Source organism: Oncorhynchus mykiss, chromosome 27 (assembly GCF_013265735.2).
Source record: "Oncorhynchus mykiss isolate Arlee chromosome 27, USDA_OmykA_1.1, whole genome shotgun sequence".
Classification (NCBI taxonomy): Eukaryota; Metazoa; Chordata; class Actinopteri; order Salmoniformes; family Salmonidae; genus Oncorhynchus; species Oncorhynchus mykiss.
The window spans coordinates 16,395,420-16,418,937 of NC_048591.1; the positions used below are offsets into that span (position 1 = coordinate 16,395,420).

General features: G+C 44.6%; 2 protein-coding genes across 3 annotated transcripts; one reads left to right on the plus strand and one right to left on the minus strand.

Moving 5' to 3' along the window:
* Window positions 1–1,593: 1,593 nt before the first annotated feature.
* Window positions 1,594–6,941, minus strand: LOC110507637 (rab5 GDP/GTP exchange factor). Of its 2 annotated transcripts, none has more exons than XM_021587751.2 (9): window positions 6,606–6,941; window positions 5,650–5,851; window positions 5,150–5,325; window positions 3,927–4,096; window positions 3,567–3,648; window positions 3,245–3,377; window positions 3,064–3,173; window positions 2,668–2,924; window positions 1,594–2,521 (listed from the first exon to the last, which is right to left on the minus strand). In XM_021587751.2, the coding sequence occupies exons 2-9, from the start codon at window positions 5,826–5,828 to the stop codon at window positions 2,132–2,134; spliced, it is 1,497 nt and encodes a 498-aa protein (XP_021443426.2). In that variant the 5' UTR covers window positions 5,829–5,851; window positions 6,606–6,941; the 3' UTR covers window positions 1,594–2,131. The 2 variants fall into 2 exon arrangements, with proteins under 2 accessions (XP_021443426.2, XP_021443428.2); XM_021587753.2 differs by having other exon boundaries at window positions 3,064–3,155; window positions 6,606–6,940.
* A 6,042-nt stretch (window positions 6,942–12,983) lies between these two features.
* On the plus strand, window positions 12,984–15,286 carry LOC110507087 (caspase-1; the record flags this gene model as incomplete). The annotated part of the gene is made up of 7 exons (XM_021586959.2): window positions 12,984–13,299; window positions 13,431–13,540; window positions 13,981–14,157; window positions 14,263–14,503; window positions 14,621–14,749; window positions 14,839–14,948; window positions 15,069–15,286. Coding segments are annotated over 7 exons (1,188 nt in total), but the record flags the coding sequence as incomplete, so codon positions are not given.
* Window positions 15,287–23,518: the final 8,232 nt, after the last annotated feature.

A 23,518-nucleotide genomic window follows, 5' to 3' on the forward strand; every position in this document is an offset into this window, starting at 1 on the left:
AAATATGACGACTGAGAAACGGAAGACTTTCTTCTGACAAAGCAGCTGTTCAGCAGTCAAACAAGAGTGTAGGGACTTTTAGTATCTTCTAAACTCTGAACTGAAAATAATTTATTTCTTATATATATATATAATAATACATTTAAAAAATGAACTATAATATCAATTTAGCCATTTGAATAGTCTAAACATCCTTATCCCCTCTCAGAAGACTGTAGTCTGAATGCCTCAAACAAACCTGGAAAATGTTGAAACAAATAATACAATTACTCATGTAACTATTCTCTACGCAAGACTATTGTATAGGATTTAGAATGACTGCTAATGTAAACTTTACAAGAATTGTGTCTTTATTGCATCCAATAATTAATATCCACACAATAAAAAAATAAAAATCACTTCTCTAAACTGAGTGCATGACTGAACAGGTTTGGCATTTATTATATACAGTGGGGCAAAAAGTATTTAGTCAGCCACCAATTGAGCAATTTTGTGATTTTCATCATAGGTACACTTCAACTATGACAGACAAAATTAGAAAACAAAAGCCAGAAAATCACATTGTAGGATTTTTAATGAATTTATTTGCAAATTATGGTGGAAAATAAGTATTTGGTCAATAACAAAAGTGTCTCAATACTTTGTTATATACCCTTTTTTGGCAATGACAGAGGTCAAACGTTTTCTGTAAGTCTTCACAAGGTTTTCACACACTGTTGCTGGTATTTTGGCCCATTCCTCCATGCAGATCTCCTCTAGAGCAGTGATGTTTTGGGGCTGTTGCTGGGCAACACGGACTTTCAACTCCCTACAAAGATTTTCTATGGGGTTGAGATCTGGAGACTGGCTAGGCCACTCCAGGACCTTGAAATGCTTCTTACGAAGCCACTCCTTCGTTGCCCGGGCGGTGTGTTTGGGATCATTGTCATGCTGAAAGACCCAGCCACGTTTCATCTTCAATGCCCTTGCTGATGGAAGGAGGTTTTCACTCAAAATCTCACGATACATGGCCCCATTCATTATTTCCTTTACACGGATCAGTCGTCCTGGTCCCTTTGCAAAAAACCATCCCCAAAGCATGATGTTTCCACCCCCATGCTTCACAGTAGGTATTGTGTTCTTTGGATGCAACTCAGCATTCTTTGTCCTCCAAACATGAAGTTGAGTTTTACCAAAAAGTGATATTTTGGTTTCATCTGACCATATGACATTCTCCCAATCTTCTTCTGGATCATCCAAATGCTCTCTAGCAAGTCTCAGTCTTCCCAGCCTGGTGCAGGTCTACAATTTTGTTTCTGGTGTCCTTTGACAGCTCTTTGGTCTTGGCCATAGTGGAGTTTGGAGTGTGACTGTTTGAGGTTGTAAACAGGTGTCTTTTATACTGATAACAAGTTCAAACAGGTGCCATTAATACAGGTAATGAGTGGAGGACAGAGGAGCCTCTTAAAGAAGAAGTTACAGGTCTGTGAGAGCCAGAAATCTTGCTTGTTTGTAGGTGACCAAATACTTATTTTCCACCATAATTTGCAAATAAATTCATAAAAAATCCTACAATGTGATTTTCTGGATTTTTTTCCTTCTCATTTTGTCTGTCATAGTTGAAGTGTACCTATGATGACAATTACAGGCCTCTCTCATCTTTTTAAGTAGGAGAACTTGCACAATTGGTGGCTGACTAAATACTTTTTTGCCCCACTGTATATATACACACATATTTATAGACATATTCAGGGGAAATTTGGTTGTGGTTACATACACATGATCCTAACAGATGCCACTCACCAGGGCTTCTGTACTCAGACTTGGAACCCAACAGTCTTAAAAGGCATCCGTTCCTTATCTCCTTTCCTTCATGACCGTCAATGAAGGCAATATGCCTGCAACCTATCTGGTACTCTTACTAATCAGTGCTGAAGACCGACCAAGAAAGTGGTCTATTTAAGAGTACTGGGGTACAGGCGACTGCAAGCATCTATTTTAAGGATGCATACAATGGGGAGGGTTGGAGTTATACTTCTTGGATCCATTACAGGGAACCTATATGTGCATTAGAACAGGAGCCACTTTCCAGGGTGGAGAGAGAGAGAGAGAGTAACAAGTCCAGAGGGTCAGGGTACTGGGGTGTTGGGGGTCAGCCGGCAAACAACTGCGGCTGGAGAGGAGGAGGCAGGAGGTCGTTCTCCACGTTGTCAGCGTCTATGGCAGAAGAGGCGGGGGGGTGCATTTCCAGGGGGAACCTCTCCAACACATCCTGCACTTTGTGCTCCACCCCATCCCTCCAGTCGATGAGGTCACTCTCCAGGCGGCGAGCTCCCTCCATGACGCGTTCCTGCCTCACGCCCAGCCCCGTCAGCATGTCCAGACGCTCGTTCATCTCGCTGAAAGCAGCACTGCCTGGGGGGGAGGGGGCAGCCTGGGGCCGCTGGGGGGACGCCTGGCCTGACATGTGGAGCTCAAACTCCTCAGCGCTCAGGTTCAGAGACTGGCCATCCAGCTTCTCTATGAAGGCCACCGCACAGCACTGCAGAGGGACAGAGAGAGAGGAGAGAAAGAGGGGGGTTAGGGGAATCACAAATTATATTCTTAATATGTGTACAGTGTATGTGTATTTGACTTTGTTTGGTACAGCTTGTCTGTCTGTTTGCTTTGCGTACACAGCCCTCTCACCAGGTTGGTAAAGTAGTATCCGTCCTCTCCGCTCATGAGGCGGCTAGGGTTACAGAAGCGGGTGATGTACTGAATGTTGGACTGCAGTCGTGGAGGGTTGGCCTTTAGGATGATGTAGATGAGGGTGGGCAGGAAGTCATCAGCAGATGCCGCCTCCTTCTTGGTGGTCTTGATGGCATTGAATATGTGCTTACTGCAGCGCGTGATGCAGGTCAGCTTGTCCCTGGGCACACGCTTCGAGTCCATCTCTATCACGTCTACAGGAAGTCAGGGTGGAACAGAGTGGTAGTTAATGTGCTATGATGACATTATATATTACATGCATGTTCAGTCAGTGTTTGGGTCTCGTTGTAAAAAAAAAAACTAAAAACAAATGAATACAGGCTAAAATCTGACCTGTGATGGCTTTGACCACATTATCAGACACCTCAGGAATCTCCTCATCCACAGGGACACACAGCATCTCAATGGTGACCCAATGCAAGGCCCTGCAACCCACACACACACTTTAGTGAACAGATGCATACAGCAGCTTCAATGCTCATACTCAGTATCATATCAGTTTCATTGTCTTTACCTGATTCTCTTCTGAACAGCCAGGTCTTTCTTCTCATCGTCTGTGGTCTCAGGACAAAAGACCTCATCGTAGAGACGTGTCATCATGTACCTCTCTACCTCGTCCATCACACTCTCCACGCGTTCTGACGACCCTGGGGTCAACACGGACACAGGCGGGAAAACAGCAAATGTGAGTCATTCAAGGCCTACCTATAGATAGCTCTCAGAAAGGATCAGAGTGTGTTCATTCTCACCTGCAACTTTATCATCAAGCCCCTGCTTCAAGATATCCTTAATGATCTGGTATTAGAGTATTAGAGGTGAGGAAAGGAGAGGTGTACCTTTGTAGTGTGTTTGCAGGCGGTCTGACAGGTTCTGGTAGAAGTCCTGAACACACTCAGACAGCTCATCAGCACCCAGGTCCTGTGGAACAAGAGCACTATTAGCTTGAAGGGATTGTCGCATATTGTCCTTCATTTCAAGTTTAAGGGCGAGTTCACGCTGAGTTCACGCTGATGTTACTCCAGAGCATTGAGTGAATAACCAAATGTTTTGTTTTTGGCATCCTTCTGTTCTACGATGAGGAAGTGAAATGGTCAAAACCCAAGCCGCAGGGGTGAATGAATAGAGGTAACACCCATGGGACTCATCAGGCTCTCCACATTCAGAAGCCACTGGTGCTATTGTAGTGTACTACTCACCCTCTTGCAGGCCATGCTCTCTGTGAAGGCCCGGCACTGTTTGAAGATCTCCCTGCCAGGTTTCAGTGTCTTGAGGAAGTCGATGAACTCTCGTGTGGTGCGGTCCGTCTCTAAGGGCTTGCGGCTCACTGAGGGGCTGGGGGTCAACTGGGCCTCGCCAGGGACAGAGTCTAGTAGGGTGGAGGATACAGATAATGAAGGGAATGATATGTCTGTGTGTATGTACAATATTCCTTAGGTGGTAGATATAAAAGACTGACTTTCAGCCAGCCTTTTGATAGGAAGCGGAGAAAATAAGGGTGGGTCTTTATTCATCTCATACTTTACCAGCACAGCTTGCGGAGTTGTGATTTCACAAAACATCCTTCTGCAATCTGATTTTAGCTAGTTCCTTTTTTCTACGCTTCAAATGCATGGTTCCACATGAAAGCAGTTGCCATACCAAGCAGTGATGCAGCCAGTCAAGATGCTCTCGATGCTGCAGCTATAGAACTTTTTGAGGATCCGAGGGCCCATGACAAATCTTTTCAATCCCCTAAGGGGCACCCGTGTTGTGGGTCAGTGTGGCGGATGTGTTGTTGCCTACCCTCAACACCTGGGGGCGGCCCGTCAGGATGTCCAGGATCCAGTTGCAGAGGGAGGTGTTTAGCTTAGTAATGAGCTTCAAGGGCACTACGGTGTTGAATGCTGAGCTGTAGTCAATGAACAGCATTCTCACCTAAGTGTTCCTTTTGTCACAGTGGGAAAGGGCAGTGTGGAGTGCAATAGAGATTGTGTCATCTGTGGATCTGTTGGGGCGGTATACAAATTGGAGTGTGTCCAGGGTGTCTGGAATGATGGTGTTGATGTGAGCCATAACCAGCCTTTCAAAGCATTTCATGGCTACAGATGTGAGTGCTACGGGGCGATAGTCATTTAGACAGGTAAACTTCGTGTTCGTGGGCACAGAGACTATGGTGGTCTGCAGGAAATATATAGGTATTACAGACTGGGTCAGGGAAAGGTCGAACATCTAGGGAACTGTAGCTGGATGCCCCATGTGACCTTCTTCACAGTGACGGGGGTTGGGGAGCAGAGTTCTGAAAGAAGGGGGGAAAGAGGAACTGTGCTCCAACATTATGCAGAGAAGGGATGCAGTGGTGGTTTGGATCTGCTCATCCCTCCAGTAATGGTAGAGAAAACACTATAAACTGTAAACCCTATCTCATAGACATGGATCCTACCTTTCTTGGGTGGTGTCTTTGCTGAGGGAGTGAAAAACTTAGTCACTGTGTTGACTTTCCGTGACTTCTCCTTAGTTTTCCTCTCTTCAAATTTGCTGAAGGGTGCGATGGCAGGCTGGGACTGGGCTACCCCCTGGTGGTTGTTAGCGTATGCTGCCTCCTCCTCCATCTGTAACCTGGGACACAGAACAGACATTGTTGTTACTACCACATGATCAATACTGAAGACAGACAGACAGTGGTCCCTAAATAAAACGACAGATAAGGAAAGAATGTCAGAGATTAAAAAGGCAAGAATCATTTAAACTAATGACAGACAGCAACATGACACTGTTCCATTTGCCTCAATGTTTTGTCTTCGACTCCATCCCTCAATTTTAGCGGGGCATTCAGTGTTTGCCGCCGGGCTCCTCGATTTCAAATCGAGTGCTACCTCGGCCAACCCGGGCAGCAGCTGGGGGACGATGCATAACAAGCTTGATCAAACAGACAACACACACCTCTCTGCCAGAGCATGGTCCTCCTGGATCTGTTTGTGTCTGGTTTGTTGGTACTCCTCCCGCCAGCACTTGGAGCAGAGGCCCTGCCAGGCCACATTGCCATAGAAACCACATCCCTTCGTACACAACAGCTCTGACTGGTCCACATGGATCCCACGACGTTCCGGCCCATGGCTCATCCCTCACGGCTAGCAAAGATATACTGCTGGGAATGACAATAAAAATACAAGACTGTGAATGATGGCATGGTAGAATGATCAAGCAGTCAGAAGTAGCCTAAAGCAAACTTGATGGCTATTACTTATTTATCAGGACTTGACACAGTTGAATGCCTACACACTATGGTCCACATTCAGGTTGAGGTATTTGATAAAAAATTATGTTTAGAAGTAGCTAGCATAATGACACATTTCAATTCAAACACTGAAGGAAATCTCAGTGAAATCCAGTGTATATCAAAATATGATTTCATACCACGGCAGTGCTTACAACTTTACCACCCAAAGTGGAAATCTGACACATCAATCTGCCCATTTCTGGTGAATATGACTACTGACTCATATTGGTAATGCATGATAAGAAAAACAACACAGGAGGAATTTAATGGATGACCACAAACAATGGTCAAAATGTTTATGGCCTTCTGACTGTAACAAGTCCCAATAGTGAAGCTACACTTGAATTTGTTTGAAGCCACATCACAATGTTAGCTAGCTAGCCATCCGGATTTATTAACACGCTAGCTAGCTAATACCAAATATTTTGTATAACTAACCTACTACTGTGTACTGTATAGCTGCAAGCAATGCACTGAGCTCAGTTCAGCTCTAACTAGCTGATGACATTAGCTAACGTTAGCTAGGCTTCTTCTGGTAGCTAAATGTAAACAGTAAACCTTTAAACTTAGCTAAAAAAATAAAAATAAAACATAATTTTGTATTCTACAATGTACCCACCTGACCACTGGGTCCTGACCAGAGATAAATTGAACTAAGTAGGGTTTGGCTCACACTACTAGAAGCTAACGTTTGCAGTTGAAGCGCTGGCTAGCGTGACAGTAATTCCTCGAGGACCCAACAAAGTTGACAAGCAATGCAACAATATCGTTAGCTGGCTAACAACATTCTGCGACTCCTTAGCTTTTAAGAAAGATTATTGAGTGTGGATAGTTCGTTTTTTATGTAGCCATTGGCAATATCTGCTACCCACTCCTCTGAACCGAGGTAAAATCAGATTCAGGTTGGATATTCGACAGATATTCGCCTGTAGTTTTCCTTACTTCCAAAAACAGGGGTTAGGGACCGTCAACATAGTGACAAATCAACATTTTCAAATGTCAATAGCTCTTTAACCATTACTCCTAAAACTTTCAAAACTGGTTGTAGCTAACCCGATGGCATAGACACACATTGCGCACACTTGTTTTTGTCGATTTACATCTCGCACTATTTTCAGTTCTTTATTTACATTTTTGAATTTCAATAGCTCTTTGGTTATATGACCTACTGACTTCAGAGAAGGTTCAGAATGTCCACTGACTACCCTTCTATATTGCACATCCTTTAGTTTGTACATTTTCATTAATTTGGTCAACTTTAGAATTTTAATAGGTCCTTGGTCATGTGACCTACTGACCTCAAGCAAGGTTCAGAATGTCCACTCAGTGGGCCTACACATTGCACACCCTTTAGTTTGTCCATTTTCATCTCACACGTTTTCCCATTACTTTTTCAAACTTTAAAATGTCAAAAGCTCCTTGGTCATGTATCCTACAGACTTCAAACAAGGTTCAGAATGTCCACTCAATGGGCCTACACATTGCACACCCTTTAGTTTGTCCATTTTCATCTCACACATTTTCCCATTACTTTTTCAAACTTTCAAATGTCAATAGCTCCTTGGTCATGGGACCTACTGACTTCAAACAAGGTTCAGAATGTCCACTGACTACCCTTCTATATTGCACACCTTTTAGTTAGTCCATTTTCATGAATTTGGTCAACTTTAGAATTTCAATAGCTCCTTGTTCATGTGACCTACTGACTTCAAACAAGGTTCAGAATGTCCACTCTGTGGGCCTACACATTGCACACCCTTCAGTTTGTCCATTTTCATTGCACTCAATTTTACATACATTTTCAATGTTTCTCATTTCAATAGGTCTTTAGTCATGTCACCCACTGGACTAAAACAAGGTTCAGAATGTCCACAGACTAACCTTGTATATTGCACACCCTTTAGTTTGTCAATTTTTATCTCCACGATTATTTATTTATTTTTTTTACTTTATAATTTCAATAGTTCCTTGGTAATGTGACCTACTGACCTCAAACTACATTCATAGTTGAAGTCCGTCGGACTGGTGGAGACGGGCACTGCGAGGCATCCAGTGTGGTAACCCGACGAAGCTGGCCGGAGCCCCGGGGAGAGTTCTCTTGTCTTTGTGAAGGGCAGGGCGCCCTGGAATGGTTTTGCCCTGAGAGAGGGGCCCAAGCCCTGGAAAGTGTTGCGACTTTGGCGGTGTCCGGTGAGCTCTCCCTGGCCCTTGAAAATCTGGGGGAGAGGGTGTGAATCTCACGCCGGGCTGTACCCATATCCGCAGCAGGTCTCCAAGGTGAACAGCCTCTGTCATGTTATAACAATGTAGGTAAGGGTTGGCAGAAATATCCGTAACTTCGGGATAAGGATTGGCTCAAAGGACTGGGTCTGTCGGGCTGGGGTGCGAAGCGGGGCTCGAGGCCGGCTGGGGGAGCAGTCGCTCCGCAGCCCTCCTCTCGCCACCATTGGAAGTTTGTTGTGCGGCCCATCTCGCGGTCTCTCGTGCGTGGTCTCGCAAGGGTCTGCGTGCGGGGGTTTGTCGGGGTGGTGTCCGTTGGCGGGCCGAAGGCGGACCGGTTGGGGGTTGGGTCTGGCGGTTGGTGGTGGCAACTCTGGATGTGTGCCAGGTCCTTCTCGTGGATCTCCCCAGCTACAGCGCTCGCCAGCCCTACACATTGTAAGTTGGGAGGTCTCCTCTACGCCCACTAGACTTGAGGTGGAGACTAAACCCATTGGTCCTGCAGTGATAGGGCATTGCATGGATCTGGCTCATGCCCTACGAAGTATCTCCAGCTTGTCTGGAGGGTAAATTGATTTGATTTGCTGCAGAACCATAAAACGGACGGAAGAAGCCTAGGTTCCCTCTGGGCACGGATCACTGAATGTCAACTTGATGAAATTCAAAGGAGCGTACCCACCTGTCGCGGTCACACTCAAATCACCCGTGGGGTGACTGTGACCCCCTCATGTCAAAGTGAGGAATATCGATGAAGCGCTGGTAAAGGTGGCTTCCTATGGCTCTGTCCCGGAGGGCTGACTGGGAAAGCAAATGATTGAAAGGGGATGATCATTTTCTGTTGCTTCTTCCGAAACCCGGTCGATGGTGCCGCTAGATACTGCGATGGATAGTGAAACCACAGCCAAGGGAACGGGCTTGACGGAATCAGCGGGTAAAGAAGCCCCTCTTGAGTTTGACTGTAGTTCAAATCAAATCAAATCAAATTTTATTTGTCACATACACATGGTTAGCAGAGACACAAGTGTAAGGGGATAAAGAATATGTACATAAAGATATATGAATGAGTGATGGTACAGAGCGGCATAGGCAAGATACAGTAGATGGTATTGAGTGCAGTATATACATATGAGATGAGTATGTAAACAAAGTGGCATAGTTAAAGTGGCTAGTGATACATGTATTACATAAAGATGCAGTAGATGATATAAGGTACAGCTCCGGGGAAATTTGGCAGGTGGGGAGTTAGACTGTGGCGGTACACCTGTCAAACGGTAATGCAGGTGTCCTAAGGCGAGCTAAGGGAGGACATAAACTTCCGTGGAGCAGAATGGCAAAAGCTGCTTTATCTTGATCTTGATCTTTCAGTATGAATACAGACCGTGAAAGTGGGGCCTCACGATCCCTCTGAATTTTTTGCTTTTAAGCAGGAGGTGTCAGAAAAGTTACCACAGGTATAACTGGCTTGTGGTGGCCAAGCACTCATAACGACGTTGCCTTTTGATCCTTCGATGTCGGCTCTTCCTATCATTGTGAGGCAGAATTTACCAAGCGTTGGATTGTTCACCCACTAATAGGGAACTGGGTTTAGACCATCGTGAGACCGGTTAGTTTTACCCTACTGATGATGTGTTGTTGCAATAGTAATCCTGCTCAGTAAGAGAGGAACTGCAGGTTCAGATATTTTATGTATTTGATAGGATGAGGAGCCAATGATACGAAGCTACCATCTGTGGGATTATGACTGAACCCCTCTAAGTCAGAATCCCCCCTAAACTTAAGGATACCGTAGCACCGCGGATCTTCGGTTGGCTCGGGAAAGCCTGCCTCTTTTGGCAGGTGAGTAGAGCCGTTTGTGACAGGGTTGGGGTGCGGCTGGATGAGCTTCCTCCCCTCTCCTAATGCACAGCCACATGTTTACGGGGAAGCTGGTGCTAAATCACTCGTAGAAAACCTGATTCTGGGTCAGGGTTTCGTACGTAGCAGAGCAGCTCACTCACTGCAATCTATTGAAAGTCAGCCCTCGATCCAAGCATTTGTCGGGGACGGAAGGCGTCTTCCTCCACCCATCCTCCTTCTTTTCTTATGGGTTACCAGGTGCATGCAGAAGGGCCAGGGGCCAAACACAGAGTGTGAGAGAGCCATGGCAGGCGGGTAGAAGGCATACGACATTGACATTGGGCTCTGGATAGGTGGGGGGCTAGGTGGTGATCGCCCATCCGTCCGGGCCCGTCCTCTGCTGGGACTGTGAGTCAGGTTGGGACTCACTGTGGAAGTAAAAAGGTCACCAGATGCACGAGGAGGCCTCCCTTAATTAAGGAGGGGGGCACTCAGAGTCCGAGCAGGGACGGCCAGACTCATTGGCTGGGGGCAGCACTCAGGCTGTGGAGGTTGGGGACTTAGTCTCTGAGCGGATAAAAGTGGGCGGGTCACCAGGTGCACAGAGCTTGTTTCAGGTTACTAGGTGCACAAGGACGCCTCCATCAAAGTGTGGGGCACTCCGAGTCCAAGCAGGGGCTTGGGGTAGCACTCAGGCCATAGAGTTTGGAGTGGGGACTTAGTCTGTGAGCAGAAAAAAGCGGGTGGGTCACCAGGAGCACAGAGCCTGTTTCGGGTTACCAGGTGCACGTGGTCCCTGACAGCAGGACTTTAGACATTTTTAGTAATTCCAGTGAGTAAGCTATACTCTAAGGCCAAGGGAGGGGGGTGTTGATCAGGTAGGGAGAGTAGGTGTGGAGGCCTGGAGGTCTGTAGTTCCAGGGAGAGGCAGGCAGGCGGGCAGGGAGTGTAGGCCTAGAGGCCAGGAGTCAGAGGTCACATGACATGGGAGCAATTGAAATTTGATCATGTCAAAAATTTATGTAAAATTAAGTGAGATGAAAATTGACAAACTAAAGGGTGTGCAATGTGTAGGCCCACTGAGTGTACATTCTGAACCTTCTTTGTCAGTAGGTCACATGACCAAGGAGATATTGACATTTTAAATGTAGAAAAATTTGAATGTAAAAGTTTGTACTTTGTTCACGCTCCCTAACTAATTCAACTAGGAATACAAAAATGCTGCTCACATTTCATCGTGTTTATTAGCTTTTCAAAGTGAATTAATGACCAAATCGTGAAAAACAATCGTGCAATGTTGCGCGCAATTTTTCCAACATCATGACACTAATTTGGAGTCTGTAGCTCAAGTGGTTTGAAAGCTATTGAGGTTTGAAAGCGCGAACTTCAGTCGAATATCCACTTGAAACTAGTTAGACCTCGACTTCTCTGACAGACAAGTTTGTTTACCTAGCGTCACCCTTCTTCCTCGTTATCCAACAGCGCTCTCTTGAGACCATTTTGAGACCTGACGTTAGGGGTGGGTGGGCCAAGAGCCCGGAGTGGCAGAATTAACGGGTTCAGTTGTAGTGTAATCCCAATTGGATGCCATTTAGCATTTACCGTTTGAGCATAGCTTTAAAGTAGGGAGGGCAGCTCCCCTTATCGCTCCATAGTTATGCATTTAACTAGCTGCAATGTATCATTTTCGTTTGCACAGACAGTACACACATTTACAAGTGAATGAAATGTAAACGAAAGCCCATTCAATATATGATGTGACAGTTATAAGTTAGCTATGTACATTGTAAGTACAAATATACTTTTCCTAATTGTATATCTTGTGAATCAGAAAAATACAACATATTTTTCAATGCATATCACGTAAATGTGAATCATGTAAATCTATGCACCAAACCTGCCAATCAGGTTACTGTATAAAAGATATGGGAAGTTGCTAAGACTTTTTATGACGTTAAAACTCCAGTAGCCCAGGCCGAAAAGTATTTGGTAGACAACAGGTAAGTGAGTGATAGAGTGTCATTAAGAAAACGCATAGGCATATCTTTATCCTATCCGAAATAGCTGGCAGAAAGAAAAGCATTGCTTCATCCACTTCATCTAAGGAATGGCAGGGAAATCATTGTAATGTAAACATTATCGGCTGTTTAGCTTATGTAAAAAAGTTTAAACAAACATGGTATTTATTTGAACTACTCTGACAAATATAAATATAAAGAATATTGCAATGTTTTTGTTGTAATTTGGGGAAATTGTTTTGCATTTCTACGGCATGCATACTTTCACTTTCGCTATAGCTCTCGAACGCAATACCAACCTGCACGACGCACGGTCTATCCCCTTTTTTTCTATCGGGAACAGTTAATTTGATAATAATGTGTGTGTGTGCGTGTGTGATAATTTGTTTATCTTTCTCTCTTTGTGTGTGTGTGTGTGTGTGATCATTTGTTTATCTTTCTCTCTTTGTGTGTGTGTCTGTGTGTGTGTACCTTAGCCCTCGGTGTCCTTTAGGGCTATGTGTGTCTGTATTACATTTATGATATACCCATTGATTCTTGAAGAATATAACTTATAGATGACTCATGCGTTTAGTTCAATTGTCCTACCCATCAAAATATAAACTTGGTTTATTAATTTGTGTGTTAACAATGTTATTTGTTAACAAACACTGTATAGCCTCAAAACATGGTTAAAACTATAATGTTGATATCATGGATGGTCAGTCTTTGCATCCATAGCTTTGTCCATGAGTTTGAGAGTGGTTACATTTCACCAGCCCCATCCCTCAGCTGTTTACCAAATCAGTGGCGGGCTGTAACCTTGTTATAGTTCGAGCTGCAGATGGCCACTTTAAAGGATGAATAGGAGTGTATAATACATTGTATGCACAATTACAAAGCAGATGCATAAGACTTAGACATCGCTCCAACAATGATTCAATTGTAGCTCTGATGAATTCCTATTTACTTTCACCAGACAAGGTGCTCTCCAATGCATTACATTCATAGACAGTGTGACGAAGCCAGTGATCAAGCAGCTCCTGGACAACCTTTTGGAAGACCGGGTGCTGAACGATGAAGAAACAGACTCAGTGAAGGAGGAGAACAGCACTAAGACAAAGCAGGCACGATGCCTCATTGATATGGTGCGGAAGAAAGGGAGAAAAGCCAGTGAGAAGATGATTGCCCGAGTTCAGGAGAGAGATCCTGGACTTTATGACAAATTGGGTCTGGACCCCAGGCAGCCGGCCAAGATGAGTGAGTGAAACTGATGCACCATTCAGTGAGGTCTGTCACAATCCCAAACTTTTCTTAGACCTGATAAGAGTTTTATTTTTTACTTTGCAGATACTGTAAATTAAATGTAACATGCTGCGTTTTTCCTGCAGCACCATCATCGCCCCAGTTGTCACAGCAGGAGGTGCGCCAAGTGTCCTCTGTCCTCATCCCCAGCACCAGTGACTTTAAGGAGGGCATTCTTCAGCGGAAGGGTTACGAGGTTTGAGCTCCACTTGGTTGTCAAAGGATAGATCAGTGTACATGTATCGGTTTTCTGAGTGTCCCAAAATAATTAGCTACTGAGTTTATAGTTCTTTTATTAGACCAATGAGCTTGCTAATGAACCCCTGGGGTTACCTGTGGCACAGTTTAGGAAACACAGTCATTTGAGTTACAATACATTTAAAACATATATATTTAAAAAATAAGTCTTGGCGTGAAAGTCCTACAGTGTAAACAAACTATCAAAGTTTAAATTTGTAATTTCACAAACTGCAATAACTGTGTAACAATGTGTACCTACACCATTATTACAGAGTGGTTTTAGGACGACTTGTAAATTGGGACCAATTTTCACACATATTTTGATTGAGTTGAATTGTTGCTAGGCTGTATTTCTGTTAAATAACCTTTGCACCTGTCATTGCTTTGCTCGATCAGATTTACCCTCCAATGGATAAGTCTGGTCGGAAGCGTCTGGCCCTGCTCATAAACAACGTGGAGTTTGATGATAAGAGCATGCTGAGACGAGGTGCAGTGAAGGACGAGGAGAACATAGAGAGGCTTCTCAGGGATCTGGGATATGATGTGGTGAAACATAGAAACCTGTCTGGACAGGTACACAGGGGGAGGAAACATCTCCCCTGCCTCCAGAAGAATGTCTACATGTTTCCTTAGTCTATGGTTTGTCTCCCCTATGACTGACTCAGTGTGCTCTTGCAGGAGATGGATGAGGCTGTGAAAGCATTCTCTAAACGTGAGGAGCACTTATTATCGGACAGCGTCTTCGTGGTGATGATGTCTCACGGGGAGCTGGGAGCCATCATGGGTGTCCACTACAAGGAAGGGGACCCTAAACCTGATGTCTTCCCCATCACCAACATCTTCACACACCTGAATACAGATAACTGCAAAGCACTGGTTAACAAACCCAAAGTCATCCTCATTCAGGCCTGCAGGGGAGGTGATCCTTTCATTGAAAAAAAAGAATTGTTTTTCCAAAATGTATGTAAACCTTTTGTACTGACTTTAACTTGAGTAGAATGCCTCCATATTAAAGAGGATTTGCCTGTTATTTCAGGCAATGACGGGTTTGTTTGGGTCAGTGACGCGGTGCCTGGGCCCAGCCATGACCTGGAGTTAGAGAGTGACTCAATCAAGAGGGAACACAACAAAAATGACTTAATCTCCCTCTTGTCCTGTACACCAGGTTAGTGGGTCATATTAACACATTCTCAGGCATTATATTGTTTGTAAATCACTGTGAGTAAACCCTCATTACATTCCCTGCCCTTTCAGATACTAAGTCCTACAGAGATCCAAAGATGGGCACCTTTTTTATCCAACACATCATGGAGACATTCAACACCTATGCCTGTGATGATCATATAGAAGAATTATTCAGGAAGGCAAGTATCTGGAAACAGAACAGTTCACAATGTTCTTTCCTCATTGCGCTGTATGGAATAATTGATCACCTTTGATTTACTTTGAGCCACAATAACATGTTGGTATTTTCTTCCATACAGGTCATGGTTCGCTTTGAAGATTTCCACATGGGAAAAGGCAGACAGATGCCAACCAAAGACCGAGCCACTCTAACAAAGCACTTCTACCTCTTCCCAGGCCTCTGAGTAGTTGTGATGGTTGATGAATTGAACTGTAATCACAATGGAGGAATAAGGGAGGAACATTGTATCAGTTTTTCTGTATGAAACCATACATCACAATAAAGTGTTTGGTGTCACCATTATGTTTTAATGTATACTTATAATTAACCTTTTAACACATTACTTTATCATCAACAAATTCTGTATCATTAGCAAATTAAAATATTATCCTTTAGAGCTAGGTAGTATTTTGTTCCAGCCCTGCTCTAACACACCTGATTCAGCTAATCAAAGTCAAGATCAGCAGCTAAATAGTAGAATCAGGTGTGTTAGAGCAGGGCTGAAACAAAAGTCTATAGGGTAGGCTACCCAGTAGCTTTCCAGGAGAAAGATTGGCCATTCCTGTTTTAACATTTGGAAGATAAGCAAAATAAGTCTGGGTGACAAAAGCACTGTGTGCCAAATTAAAAGATCTCACAGCACTCAAAAACATTTAGATGGGATATGCCTTTGGCTACAAATGAAAAGTAGGTTAATTTTGCCTATCCACTATTGTTAGACAGTGAGCAAGCTTGCCTATGGATTGGTGCTACTATTATTTCGGGAAGGAGATGTAGATTTTTTAATACCATAGATGATGTTTAAACCTATGACTTATCTCCATCATAAAATGTTTTTTCAATGACTAGCAGGTCTATTCAAGCTGAGTTGCTACTCCTGTGTGCTACTTGGTATGAATGAAACTACAGTAGGCTGGTATGGTTACCAGTGGCCAATTTGGAATAACTGCTCGGCACCCAGGCTCTGGAATGAAGGTTATATATATATATTTTTAATTATACTGAACAAAAATACAAACGCAATTAATAAAGTGTTGGTCCCATTTTTCATGAGATGAAATAAAAGATCCCAGAAATTTTCCATACACCCAAAAAGCATATTTCTCTCAAATTTTGTGCACAAATTTGTTTATATCCCTGTTAATCAATCAATCAATCAATCAAATTTATTTTATATAGCCCTTCGTACATCAGCTGATATCTCAAAGTGCTGTACAGAAACCCAGCCTAAAACCCCAAACAGCAAGCAATGCAGGTGAAGAAGCACGGTGGCTAGGAAAAACTCCCTAGAAAGGCCAAAACCTAGGAAGAAACCTAGAGAGGAACCAGGCTATGTGGGGTGGCCAGTCCTCTTCTGGCTGTGCCGGGTGGAGATTATAACAAAACATGGTCAAGATGTTCAAATGTTCATAAATGACCAGCATGGTCGAATAATAATAAGGCAGAATAGTTGAAACTGGAGCAGCAGCACAGTCAGGTGGACTGGGGACAGCAAGGAGTCATCATGTCAGGTATTCCTGGGGCATGGTCCTAGGGCTCAGGTCCTCCGAGAGAGAGAAAGAAAGAGAGAATTAGAGAGAGCATATGTGGGATGGCCAGTCCTCTTCTGGCTGTGCCGGGTGGAGATTATAACAGAACATGGCCAAGATGTTCAAATGTTCATAAATGATCAGCATGGTCGAATAATAATAAGGCAGAACAGTTGAAACTGGAGCAGCAGCACAGCCAGGTGGACTGGGGACAGCAAGGAGTCATCATGTCAGGTAGTCCTGGGGCATGGTCCTAGGGCTCAGGTCCTCCGAGAGAGAGAAAGAGAGAAGGAGAGAATTAGAGAACGCACACTTAGATTCACACAGGACACCGAATAGGACAGGAGAAGTACTCCAGATATAACAAACTGACCCTAGCCCCCCGACACATAAACTACTGCAGCATAAATACTGGAGGCTGAGACAGGAGGGGTCAGGAGACACTGTGGCCCACTCCGAGGACACCCCCGGACAGGGCCAAACAGGAAGGATATAACCCCACCCACTTTGCCAAAGCACAGCCCCCACACCACTAGAGGGATATCTTCAACCACCAACTTACCATCCTGAGACAAGGCTGAGTATAGCCCACAAAGACCTCCGCCACGGCACAACTTAAGGGGGGGGGGGGGGGGGGGGGGGGGGGCGCCAACCCAGACAGGATGACCACATCAGTGACTCAACCCACTCAGGTGACGCACTTCCTCCAGGGACGGCATGAGAGAGCCCCAGTAAAGCCAGTGACTCAGCCCCTGTAATAGGGTTAGAGGCAGAGAATCCCAGTGGAAAGAGGGGAACCGGCCAGGCAGAGACAGCAAGGGTGGTTCGTTGCTCCAGAGCCTTTCCGTTCACCCTCCCACTCCTGGGCCAGACTACACTCAATCATATGACCCACTGAAGAGATGAGTCTTCAGTAGAGACTTAAAGGTTGAGACCGAGTTTGCGTCTCTGACATGGGTAGGCAGACCGTTCCATAAAAATGGAGCTCTATAGGAGAAAGCCCTGCCTCCAGCTGTTTGCTTAAAAATTCTAGGGACAATTAGGAGGCCTGCGTCTTGTGACCGTAGCGTACGTGTAGGTATGTACGGCAGGACCAAATCAGAGAGATAGATAGGAGCAAGCCCATGTAATGCTTTGTAGGTTAGCAGTAAAACCTTGAAATCAGCCCTTGCTTTGACAGGAAGCCAGTGTAGAGAGGCTAGCACTGGAGTAATATGATCAAATTTTTTGGTTCTAGTCAGGATTCTAGCAGCCGTATTTAGCACTAACTGAAGTTTATTTAGTGCTTTATCCGGGTAGCCGGAAAGTAGAGCATTGCAGTAGTCTAACCTGGAAGTGACAAAAGCATGGATTAATTTTTCTGCATCATTTTTGGACAGAAAGTTCCTGATTTTTGCAATGTTACGTAGATGGAAAAAAGCTGTCCTTGAAATGGTCTTGATATGTTCTTCAAAAGAGAGATCAGGGTCCAGAGTAACGCCGAGGTCCTTCACAGTTTTATTTGAGACGACTGTACAACCATTAAGATTAATTGTCAGATTCAACAGAAGATCTCTTTGTTTCTTGGGACCTAGAACAAGCATCTCTGTTTTGTCCGAGTTTAAAAGTAGAAAGTTTGCAGCCATCCACTTCCTTATGTCTGAAACACATTCTTCTAGCAAGGGCAATTTTGGGGCTTCACCATGTTTAATTGAAATGTACAGCTGTGTGTCATCTGCATAGCAGTGAAAGTTAACATTATGTTTTCGAATAACATCCCCAAGAGGTAAAATATATAGTGAAAACAATAGTGGTCCTAAAACGGAACCTTGAGGAACACCGAAATTTACAGTTGATTTGTCAGAGGACAGACCATTCACAGAGACAAACTGATATCTTTCCGACAGATAAGATCTAAACCAGGCCAGAACTTGTCCGTGTAGACCAATTTGGGTTTCCAATCTCTCCAAAAGAATGTGGTGATCGATGGTATCAAAAGCAGCACTAAGGTCTAGGAGCACGAGGACAGATGCAGAGCCTCGGTCCGATGCCATTAAAATGTAATTTACCACCTTCACAAGTGCCGTCTCAGTGCTATGATGGGGTCTAAAACCAGACTGAAGCATTTCGTATACATTGTTTGTCTTCAGGAAGGCAGTGAGTTGTTGCGCAACAGCCTTTTCTAAAATTTTTGAGAGGAATGGAAGATTCGATATAGGCCGATAGTTTTTTATATTTTCTGGGTCAAGGTTTGGCTTTTTCAAGAGAGGCTTTATTACTGCCACTTTTAGTGAGTTTGGTACACATCCGGTGGATAGAGAGCCGTTTATTATGTTCAACATAGTAGGGCCAAGCACAGGAAGCAGCTCTTTCAGTAGTTTAGTTGGAATAGGGTCCAGTATGCAGCTTGAAGGTTTAGAGGCCATGATTATTTTCATCATTGTGTCAAGAGATATAGTACTAAAACACTTGAGTGTCTCTCTTGATCCTAGGTCCTGGCAGAGTTGTGCAGACTCAGGACAACTGAGCTTTGAAGGAATACGCAGATTTAAGGAAGAGTCCGTAATTTGCTTTCTAATAATCATAATCTTTTCCTCAAAGAAGTTCATGAATTTATCACTGCTAAAGTGAAAGTCATCCTCTCTTGGGGAATGCTGCTTTTTAGTTAGCTTTGCGACAGTATCAAAAAGGAATTTCGGATTGTTCTTATTTTCCTCAATTAAGTTAGAAAAATAGGATGATCGAGCAGCAGTAAGGGCTCTTCGGTACTGCACAGTACTGTCTTTCCAAGCTAGTCGGAAGACTTCCAGTTTGGTGTGGCGCCATTTCCGTTCCAATTTTCTGGAAGCTTGCTTCAGAGCTCGGGTATTTTCTGTGTACCAGGGAGCTAGTTTCTTATGAGAAATGTTTTTAGTTTTTAGGGGTGCAACTGCATCTAGGGTATTGCGCAAGGTTAAGTTGAGTTCCTCAGTTAGGTGGTTAACTGATTTTTGTCCTCTGGCGTCCTTGGGTAGGCAGAAGGAGTCTGGAAGGACATCAAGGAATCTTTGTGTTGTCTGTGAATTTATAGCACGACTTTTGATGATCCTTGGTTGGGGTCTGAGCAGATTATTTGTTGCAATTGCAAACGTAATAAAATGGTGGTCCGATAGTCCAGGATTATGAGGAAAAACATTAAGATCCACAACATTTATTCCATGGGACAAAACTAGGTCCAGCGTATGACTGTGACAGTGAGTGGGTCCAGAGACATGTTGGACAAAACCCACTGAGTCGATGATGGCTCCGAAAGCCTTTTGGAGTGGGTCTGTGGACTTTTCCATGTGAATATTAAAGTCACCAAAGATTAGAATATTATCCGCTATGACTACAAGGTCCGATAGGAATTCAGGGAACTCAGTGAGGAACGCTGTATATGGCCCAGGAGGCCTGTAAACAGTAGCTATAAAAAGTGATTGAGTAGGCTGCATAGATTTCATGACTAGAAGCTCAAAAGACGAAAACGTCATTTTTTTTTTTGTAAATTGAAATTTGCTATCGTAAATGTTAGCAACACCTCCGCCTTTGCGGGATGCACGGGGGATATGGTCACTAGTGTAGCCAGGAGGTGAGGCCTCATTTAACACAGTAAATTCATCAGGCTTAAGCCATGTTTCAGTCAGGCCAATCACATCAAGATTATGATCAGTGATTAGTTCATTGACTATAATTGCCTTTGAAGTAAGGGATCTAACATTAAGTAGCCCTATTTTGAGATGTGAGGTATCATGATCTCTTTCAATAATGACAGGAATGGAGGTGGTCTTTATCCTAGTGAGATTGCTAAGGCGAACACCGCCATGTTTAGTTTTGCCCAACCTAGGTCGAGGCACAGACACGGTCTCAATGGTGATAGCTGAGCTGACTACACTGACTGTGCTAGTGGCAGACTCCACTATGCTGGCAGGCTGGCTAACAGCCTGCTGCCTGGCCTGCACCCTATTTCATTGTGGAGCTAGAGGAGTTAGAGCCCTGTCTATGTTGGTAGATAAAATGAGAGCACCCCTCCAGCTAGGATGGAGTCCGTCACTCCTCAGCAGGTCAGGCTTGGTCCTGTTTGTGGGCGAGTCCCAGAAAGAGGGCCAATTATCTACAAATTCTATCTTTTGGGAGGGGCAGAAAACAGTTTTCAACCAGCGATTGAGTTGTGAGACTCTGCTGTAGAGCTCATCACTCCCCCTAACTGGGAGGGGGCCAGAGACAATTACTCGATGCCGACACATCTTTCTAGCTGATTTACACGCAGAAGCTATGTTGCGCTTGGTGATCTCTGACTGTTTCATCCTAACATCGTTGGTGCCGACGTGGATAACAATATCTCTATACTCTCTACACTCGCCAGTTTTAGCTTTAGCCAGCACCATCTTCAGATTAGCCTTAACGTCGGTAGCCCTGCCCCCCGGTAAACAGTGTATGATCGCTGGATGATTCTCAAGTCTAATACTGCGGGTAATGGAGTCGCCAATGACTAGAGTTTTCAATTTGTCAGAGCTAATGGTGGGAAGCTTCGGCGTCTCAGACCCCGTAACGGGAGGAGTAGAGACCAGAGAAGACTCGGCCTCTGACTCCGACCCGCTGCTTAATGGGGAAAACCGGTTGAAAGTTTCTGTCGGCTGAATGAGCGACACCGGTTGAGCGTTCCTACAGCATTTCCTTCCAGAAACCGTGAGAAAGTTGTCCGGCTGCGGGGACTGTGCCAGGGGATTTATACTACTATCTGTACTTACTGGTGGCACAGACGCTGTTTCATCCTTTCCTACACTGAAATTACCCTTGCCTAGCGATTGCGTCTGAAGCTGGGCTTGTAGCACAGCTATCCTCGCCGTAAGGCGAGTACAGCGACTACAATTAGAAGGCATCATGTTAATGTTACTACTTAGCTTCGGCTGTTGGAGGTCCTGACGAATCGTGTCCAGATAAAGCGTCCGGAGTGAAAAAGTTGAGTAGGAAAAAACAAAAATATAAACGGTAATTAAAAAGTAAAAACCGTAAATTTGTCAGGTAGCAAAACAGGTTGGCAACAAAACGCACAGCAACTCAAAAACAAGTCTCCTTTGCCAAGATAATCCATCCACTTGACAGGTATGGCGTATCAGGAAGCTGAGGAGTATTTCTGTCTGTAATAAAGCCCTTTTGTGGGGGAAAACTCATTCTGATTGGCTGGGTCTGACTTCCCAGGAGTGGTGTGCATTCATGGATGCCAAGGGAAGCCGGGCTTCCCCCAAAAGATTGACCAAGAAAAAGACTAATAGTTTATCTTTCTCTGTGTTTCAGAATTTTCCTTAAATTCACAAGAGGCTGAATGTATCTCACCGGAGAAAGCATCTGAGCGAGCGAAACAGCGCCCCTCTGTCTCTCTATGTGTAGTGTAATAACGGAGCTGTGAGTCGGGAAGCAGGTGCAAGTGAAACGTTTACTAAAACAACAAAACCAGGAACGAGACAAATCCATATGGCGAAACGCCGGTAACTGGTGAGAAAACATGAGTGACATAAAGGGGAAGAAATTATGAAGGTAAAGTCCAGGTGTGAATCATAATGACTAACAGGTGCGCGGAATGATGAGTGCCAGGTGTGCGTAATGATGAATCCCAGGACCGATGGTTAGTATTCTGGCGTCGTACACCGGAGGGGAGGAGCAGGAGAAGATGTGACAGTACCTCCCCTCTGATGCGCGGCTCCAGCCACAGGAAGACACCGTCCAGAGGGACGACCCCAAGGATGAGGAGCGGGTCGGTCCGGGTGGCAAAGGTGGAAATCACAGATTATGTTGGTGTCCAGAATGTCCTCCACCGTAACCCAACACCGCTCCTCTGGGCCATACCCCTCCAAGTCCACCAGATACTGGAGCAGACCCCCATGACTTCGAGAGATCAGTATGGATCTGACAGCGTATGCCGGACCCCCTCAATGTCCAGGGGTGGGGTGGAACTGTGTCGTGGGGGACAGTATCAGCGAGGGGACCAGGAACCACCGGCCTGAGAAGGGAGACATGAAAAGAGGGTGAGATACGATAGTGACTGGGTAGTTGTAACCTGTATGTCACTTCGTTGACACTCCGGAGAACCTTGAACGGCCCCACATACTGGGGGCTCAGTTTCTTGCAGGGCAGGAGGAGTGGGAGGTTCCTGGTAGAGAGCCAGACGCGGTACCCAGGATGGAACACAGGGTCTCACTGCGATTAATTTTTTTACGTTTGATAAAATAACAAAACCAGGAATGAGACAAATCCATGTGGCTAAACGCCAGTACACAAGGACAATACCAACTGGTGAGAAAACATAAGAGATTATGAAGATAATGAAGTCCAGGTGTCAATCATAATGATTGACAGGTGTGCGTAATGACGAATCCCAGGACCGGAGGTTAGTATTCTGTTAGTATTCTGGCGACGTCATACACAGGAGGGAAGGAGCAGGAGAAGATGTGACATGTAGGCCATCTATCTGATGCTGTCCGGTCCAAACTAGTAGGACATTGTTGCCACCCGCAGCAGGGATTGCAAGGGATGCCAGCAAGCATTTGGCCTCCCTTGATAAAAAAATTGCCAATCAGCATTGAGCTAAACTGAGTGAACTTAACTGTGAGTAGTCCTGGCGCACCAAAAAAAGTGTCAAGGGAAGCCAGCTTGTATTTTGGCATCACTCCTATCAAATTGCATTGAAAGCATATGTCATTGACACAAACAACTGGAATTGTTGCATCTCGTTGTGTTGTTGTCCACCGGTGGCTAGCTACAGTGCCTTGCGAAAGTATTCGGCCCCCTTGAACTTTTGCCACATTTTGCCACAACTTTTGCGACCTTTTGCCACATTTCAGGCTTCAAACATAAAGATATAAAACTATTTTTTTGTGAAGAATCAACAACAAGTGGGACACAATCATGAAGTGGAACGACATTTATTGGATATTTCAAACTTTTTTAACAAATCAAAAACTGAAAAATTGGGCGTGCAAAATTATTCAGCCCCCTTAAGTTAATA

Bases quoted from the DNA above. Each gene is read 5' to 3' on its own strand.
- LOC110507637 (XM_021587751.2), bottom strand. From the start codon at position 5,828: ATGAGCCATGGGCCGGAACGTCGTGGGATCCATGTGGACCAGTCAGAG. The intron at 5,326-5,649 runs GTGTGTGTTGTC...TCTGTGTCCCAG, and splicing joins GACCATGCTCTGGCAGAGAG to GTTACAGATGGAGGAGGAGG. The intron at 3,649-3,926 runs GTGAGTAGTACA...CTTGTTCCACAG, and splicing joins AGAGCATGGCCTGCAAGAGG to GACCTGGGTGCTGATGAGCT.